Raw genomic sequence first — 7272 nt, forward strand, 5'->3', positions numbered from 1 at the left:
CCTGTCTCCCCCGTCCCCACCTGTCCTCCCTCTGTCCCCACCTGTGTGCGGCCACCACCTGCTCCCCCCGTCCCCCCACCTGTCTCCCCCCCGTCCCCCACCTGTCTCCCCCCGTTCCCACCTGTCTCCCACCTGTGTGCCGGCCTCCACCTGTCCCCCCCACCTGTCCCCCCTGTCCTGTCTCCACCTGCCCGTCCCCCACCTGTCTCCCCCCTGTCCCCCCCCCCCCGTCTCCACCTGTACCCCCCACCTGTCTCCCGTCTCCCCCCACCACCTGTCCTCCCCTCTGTCCCCCTCCACCCGTCCCCCACCCTCTGTCTCCCACTGTCCCCCACCTGTCTCCCACCTGCTCCTCCCTCCTGTCCCCCACCTGTCTCCCCCTGTCCCCCCACCTGTCTCCCCCCTGGTCCCCCACCTGTCTCCCCCTGTCCCCAACCTGTCTCCCCCTGTCCCCAACCTGTTTCCCCCTGTCCCCACCTGTTCCCCCCACCTGTCCCCAACCTGTCTCCCCCTGTCCCCAACCTGTCCTCCCCGTCCCCCAACCTGTTTCCCCCTGTCCCCCACCTGTTCCCCCCACCTGTCTCCCCCTGTCTCCCACCTGTCCCCCCACCTGTCTCCCCCTGTCCCCCCACCTGTCTCCCCCTGTCCCCACCTGTTCCCCCCCACCTGTCTCCCCCTGTCTCCCACCTGTCCCCCCACCTGTCTCCCCCTGCCCCCCACCTGTCTCCCCCCTGTCCCCCACCTGTCTCCCCCTGTCCCCAACCTGTCTCCCCCTGTCCCCCACCTGTTCTCCCACCTGTCCCCCCACCTGTCTCCCCCTGTCCCCCACCTGTCTCCCCCTGTTCCCCAACGTGTCTCCCACCTGTCCCCCCACCTGTCTCCCCCTGTCCCCCACCTGTCTCCCACCTGTCCCCCACCTGTTCCCCCCACCTGTCTCCACCTGTCCCCCCACCTGTCCCCCACCTGTCCCCCCACCTGTCTCCCCCTGTCCCCCACCTGTCTCCCCCTGTCCCCAACCTGTTTCCCCCTGTCCCCCACCTGTCTCCCACCTGTCCCCCACCTGTCTCCCCCTGTCCCCCACTGTCTCCACCTGTCCCCCACCTGTCTCCCACCTGTCCCCCACCTGTCTCCCCCTGTCCCCAACCTGTCTCCCCCTGTCCCCACCTGTTCCCCCCACCTGTCCCCCACCTGTCTCCCACCTGTCCCCCCACCTGTCCCCACCTGTGTGCTGGCCTCCACCACCCTGGCGACATCGCTGCGGTAAAGGTCGTTGCTTTGCCGGTTGAGAGCCTCAGCGGCCACCTGGGCCGCACTGACGACGCCGGTGTCGTTGACGGGCAGGGGGCTGATGCCGCCCGGCATGGAGTCGGCCGTCGCCGTCAATATCACCATCGCCAGCAACGAAGGCAGCCACAGTCCCGCCGCCATCATGTCCTCACGCAGTAAACAATGCACTTCCGCCCCGCACTGACGTCACATTAGCCAACGTCCGGCCCACATTTCTCCGTCACATCCGGAAAGAGCGGGGCATTTTCCTTCCTACCTCTCTCCGTGGCCACTTCCGCCCCTCTGTTACCTCACATCCGGCAGGAGCGGGGCATTTCCCTCCTCCATGCGGCCTCTCCCCCCGCTCTGTTACCTCACATCCGGCAAGTGCGGGGCATTTTCCTTCATACCCCCTCTATGGCCACTTCCGCCCTCCTCTGTTACCTCACATCCGGCAAGTGCGGGGCATTTTCCTTCATACCCCCTCTATGGCCACTTCCGCCCCCCTCTGTTACCTCACATCCGGCAAGTGCGAGGCATTTCCCTTCCACCCTCCCTCACTGTGGCCACTTCCGCCCCTCTGTTACCTGTGTCTCAATGCAAGGAGTATATGTAATAGGGTGGATGTATTAAATGTGGAGATAGTTATTAATGATTATGATATAGTTGGGATTACGGAGACATGGCCCAGGGTGACCAAGGCTGAGAGCTCAACATCCAGGGATATTCTATATTCAGGCGGGATAGACAGAAAGGAAAAGGAGGTGGGGTAGCGTTGTTGGTTAGAGAGGAGATTAACGCAATGGAAAGGAAGGACATTAGCTCGGAGGATGTGGAATTGATATGGGTAGAGCTGCGAAACACTAAGGGGCAGAAAACGCTAGTGGGAGTTGTGTACAGGCCACCTAACAGCAGTAGTGAGGTTGGGGATGGCATCAAACAGGAAATTAGAAATGCGTGCACCAAAGGTGCAGCAGTTATAATGGGTGACTTCAATCTACATATAGATTGGGTGAACCAAATTGGCAGGGGTGCTGAGGAAGAGGATTTCTTGGAATGTTTGCGAGATGGTTTTCTAAACCAACATGTCGAGGAACCAACGAGAGAGCAGGCCATTCTAGACTGGGTATTGAGTAATGAGGAAGGGTTAGTTAGCAGTCTTGTTGTGTGAGGCCCCTTGGGCAAGAATGACCATAATATGGTGGAGTTCTTCATTAGGATGGAGAGTGACAAAGTCAATTCAGAAACAAGTGTTCTGAACTTAAAGAAAGGTAACTTTCAGGGTATGAGACGTGAATTGTCCAAGATAGACTGGCAATTGATACATAAAGGGTTGACGGTGGACATGCAATGGAAGGCATTTAAAGATCGCATGGATGAACTACAACAATTGTTCATCCCAGTTTGGCAAAAGAACAAACCAGGAAAGGTAGTGCATCCGTGGCTAACAAGGGAAATCAAGGATAGTATTAAAACAAAAGATGAAGCATGTAAATTAGCTAGAAAAAGTAGCATACCAGAGGACTGGGAGAAATTCAGAGTCCAGCAGAGGAGGACAAAGGGCTTAATTAGGAAAGGGAAAATAGATTATGAGAGAAAACTGGCAGGGAACATAAAAACTGACTGCAAAAGCTATTATAGATATGTGAAGAGAAAAAGACTAGTTAAGACAAATGTAGGTCCCTTGCAGTCGGAAACAGGTGAATTGATCATAGGGAACAAGGACATGGCAGACCAATTGAACAACTACTTTGGTTCTGTCTTCACTAAGGAAGACATAAACAATCTGCCGGAAATAGCAGGGGACTGGGGGTCTAATGAGATGGAGGAACTGAGGGAAATCCAGGTTAGTCGGGAAGTGGTGTTAGGTAAATTAAATGGATTCAAGGCAGATAAATCCCCAGGGACAGATAGGCTGCATCCCAGAGTGCTTAAGGAAATAGCCCCAAAAATAGTGGATGCATTAGTGATAATTTTTCAAAACTCTTTAGATTCTGGAGTAGTTCCTGAGGATTGGAGGGTAGCTAATGTAACCCCACTTTTTAAAAGGGAGGGAAAGGGAAAATGGGTAATTATAGACCAGTTAGCCTATCATCGGTAGTGGGGAAAATGCTAGAGTCAGTTATTAAAGATGTGATAGCATCACATTTGGAAAATGGTGAAATCATCGGACAAAGTCAGCATGGATTTATGAAAGGCAAATCATGTCTGACGAATCTTATAGAATTTTTCGAGGATGTAACTAGTAGAGTGGATAAGGGAGAACCAGTCGATGTGTTATATCTGGACTTTCATAAGGCCTTCGACAAGGTCCCACATAGGAGATTGGTGTACAAACTTAAAGCACACGGTATTGGGGGTTCAGTGTTGAGGTGGATAGAGAATTGGTTGGCGGACAGGAAGCAACGAGTAGGAATAAACGGGTCCTTTTCGGAATGGCAGGCAGTGACTAGTGGGGTACCGCAAGGCTCAGTGCTGGGACCCCAGTTATTTACAATATATATTAATGATTTGGACGAGGGAATTGAATGCAACATCTCTAAGTTTGCGGATGACACGAAGCTGGGTGGCAGTGTTAGCTGCGAGGAGGATGCTAGGAGGCTGCAGAGTGACTTGGATAGATTAGGTGAGTGGGCAAATGCATGGCAGATGCAATATAATGTGGATAAATGTGAGGTTATCCACTTTGGCGGCAAGAACAGGAAAGCAGAGTATTACCTGAATGGTGGCCAATTAGGAAAAGGGGAGATGCAACGTGACCTGGGTGTCATGGTACACCAGTCGTTGAAAGCAAGCGTGCAGGTGTAGCAGGCAGTGAAGGAAGCGAATGGTATGTTAGCATTCATAGCTAGAGGATTTGAGTATAGGAGCGGGGAGGTTCTGCTGCAGTTGTACAGGGCCTTGGTGAGACCGCACCTGGAGTATTGTGTACAGTTTTGGTCTCCTAATCTGAGGAAAGACATTCTAGCCTTAGAGGGAGTACAGAGAAGGTTCACCAGATTGATCCCTGGGATGGCGGGACTTTCATATGAGGAAAGACTGGATAGACTCGGCTTGTACTCGCTGGAATTTAGAAGACTAAGGGGGGATCTTATAGAAACATATAAAATTCTTAAGGGGTTGGACAGGCTGGATGCGGGAAGATTGTTCCCGATGTTGGGAGAGTCCAGAACAAGGGGTCACAGTTTAAGGATAAGGGCCACAGTTTAAGGACCGAGATGAGAAAACATTTCTTCACAGAGAGTGGTGAGTCTGTGGAATTCTCTGCCACAGAAGGTAGTTGAGGCCAGTTCATTGGCTATATTTAAGAGGGAGTTAGATGTGGCCCTTGTGGCTAAAGGGATCAGGGGGTATGGAGAGAAGGCAGGTACAGGATACTGAGCTGGATGATCAGCCATGACCATATTTGTTGGCGTTTGCATCTCAAGGGCAGGATAGTCGGTATTATGCTTTTATTCTTCGGAGGAATAAACACACATGCTCTCATACGTCGGTGTTGCTTTAACCGGAAGAGAAGACTTTTATTTTGTTTTCATATGCATTTTATATCTGTGCAGGAATCTGTGCCGCTGTGCAGGAAGCCTTTGAAAGAAAGAAACTGCGCTACACAGACCTTCCAGCGGAGGCAGAACAGCGGGGCTGGAGAGCAAAGATCTGCCCGGTAGAAGTTGGATGTCGAGGATTTGTGGCAACATCTACCGTAAGACTGATGAAGGACCTGGGGATCAGCGGACAAGCCCTACGACAGGCCATCAAGGATACATCACAGGTGGCAGAGCGGAGTAGCCAGTGGCTCTGGCTGAAGAGGAAAGACCCCATCTGGTCTCCAAAATAAGCCGGCTAGGCAGATGCAGAGGGGGGTGGTTCTGGGGCGCCAGAATGCACTGCTGAGCCTACTGGAGACGTCGTGGGTCCAATCAGCGAAACGTCGATGAAAGTAGGTGCCCACTTGATAACGCCAATGACGTGTCTGCCTAGCCTTTCTCAACATCGGAGGAGCATAGGTGAGTGCATAAGCCTCCCATCACCACCGGGAGCAAATTGACATTTGGCACTTTGGATTTCTAACATCTTGTCCTGTGTATTTGGAAACATGGTACACCGGTATAAGAGCACATCTAAACAGTTTCGGTTTAACATCCAACACCCCCACTTGCTCTTATGCTGTGCATTACATTTAACAACATATACAACATAACTTAATCTGATTACATTCTCTGTATCACCACATTTTACATTTACAGTGTTCAACCTTTCAACAAATTTTTTTTTGTTGTTGTTATGATTTTACACTCCAAACATATAATCCCTGAATTTCTCAGTTTTAAACTTTGTTGCAGGCTTAGTTAAGATATCTGCAACCATGTCTGCTGTTGGACAATACTCAATGATTACTTTCTTATCACTGAGTGCAGACCGAATGAAATGATACCTAATGTCGATATGTTTGCATCTTTGTCGGTTCACTGGGTTCTTTGATAATGCAATCTGCACCTTGATTGTCCTCAAAGATTTTTCACTGGCTCGTACTGGCAATCTTTGTCCACTCCTTTCAATAGCTGATACAAGCTCTCTTGTGTAGTAGCCGCCATTGCCATATCATATCATATCATATCATATCATATCTATACAGCCGGAAACAGGCCTATTCGGCCCTCCAAGTCCGTGCCGCCCAGCGATCCCCGTACATTAACACTATCCTACACCCACTAGGGCCAATTTTTACATTTACCCAGCCAATTAACCTACATACCTGTACGTCTTTGGAGTGTGGGAGGAAACCGAAGATCTCGGAGAAAACCCACGCAGGTCACGGGGAGAACGTACAATATTCGGCTTCACATATATAAGGCTACTGTCTGCTGTTTCTTGGATTTCCATGAAATAACAGGCCCATTTTCAGACAAACTAAAACAATATCCTGTTGTGCTTTGCCTGTTATTTTGATCTGCCGCCCAGTCAGCGTCACTGTATGCAACAAGTTTGAGTTTTTCCTCTCTTTTCTTGTAACACAGCTCCTGGTTTATAGTACCCTTTAAGTACCTCAACACATGTTTGGTAGTTATCCTATGTTGTTCTTTAGGCTCTGCTAGATATTGTGACAGTTTACTGACAATCCAGCTTAAACCAGGCCTTGTACATGTCATCACATATATCAAGCTGCCTACCACTTCCCTGTATTGTGTTGGATTAACAGGCTCATCATCATCATATCATATCATATCATATATATACAGCGCGGAAACAGGCCTTTTCGGCCCACCAAGTCCGCGCCGCCCAGCGATCCCCGCACATTAACACTATCCTACACCCACTAGGGACAATTTTTTACATTTACCCAGCCAATTAACCTACAAACCTGTACGTCATAAAAGTTTTGTTTCTGTTCACATGGAGTTGACCTTGTTTTACAGTCAGACATTCCAAACTTCTCCAGTATTTTTGCTATGTACCTCTTTTGGTTCATTTTTATTTCTCCCTCTGTCTGTGAAAAAATCAATGCCTAGAAAATGTCTACGTTTCCCAAGATCTTTCATCTTAAACTTTGCACTTAGCATTTCTTTCACACCATTGAGAGATTCTTTATCACTGGCAGCAATAATTAGGTCGTCGACCCACATGATCAGAATTATTCTCTCATTTTCAGTCTCTTTACTGTACACGCAGTGATCGGCTGGATTTTGTGCGAAACCATTTTTACTGAGATGACCATGCAGCATCTTGTTCCAGTTCCGTCCTGGCTGTTTCAGTCCATACAGTGATTTGTTAAGTTTGCAGACCAGCTTTTTACCTGTGTCTGTTTGCACTTCAAATCCTTCAGGTTGTTCAATATACAGCTCACAATCAATTGGAGCATGTAGATAAGCTTTTATTTTTTATTTTTTATATCAAAAAATACTTTATTCAAATAATAAATATCATTCACAAAACATATTCTTAAACAAGCCCATCCGACATTTCCGGAGGTTACATTTGGTACAGACATTCACTTAGACATTTACTTAC

General features: G+C 49.5%; 2 protein-coding genes across 2 annotated transcripts in view; both read right to left on the minus strand.

Annotated features, from left to right (window-relative positions):
- LOC144609632 (cystatin-C-like) overlaps positions 1-1469 on the minus strand; it is a 369350-nt gene extending 367881 nt beyond the window's left edge. Inside the window, exon 1 of the mRNA XM_078428131.1 lies at positions 1222-1469. Coding sequence (XP_078284257.1) covers positions 1222-1431 — 210 coding nt within the window. The 5' untranslated portion in view covers positions 1432-1469. The remainder of the gene's footprint in view (positions 1-1221) is intronic.
- Positions 1-7009, minus strand: part of LOC144609533 (U4/U6.U5 tri-snRNP-associated protein 1-like) — a 54964-nt gene extending 47955 nt beyond the window's left edge. Inside the window, exon 1 of the mRNA XM_078428038.1 lies at positions 7004-7009. The gene's annotated coding sequence lies outside the window, so the exon portion shown is untranslated. The remainder of the gene's footprint in view (positions 1-7003) is intronic.
- Between the last annotated feature and the right edge of the window lie 263 nt (positions 7010-7272).

Source organism: Rhinoraja longicauda, chromosome 34, assembly GCF_053455715.1.
Source record: "Rhinoraja longicauda isolate Sanriku21f chromosome 34, sRhiLon1.1, whole genome shotgun sequence".
NCBI classification, from domain to species: Eukaryota; Metazoa; Chordata; class Chondrichthyes; order Rajiformes; family Arhynchobatidae; genus Rhinoraja; species Rhinoraja longicauda.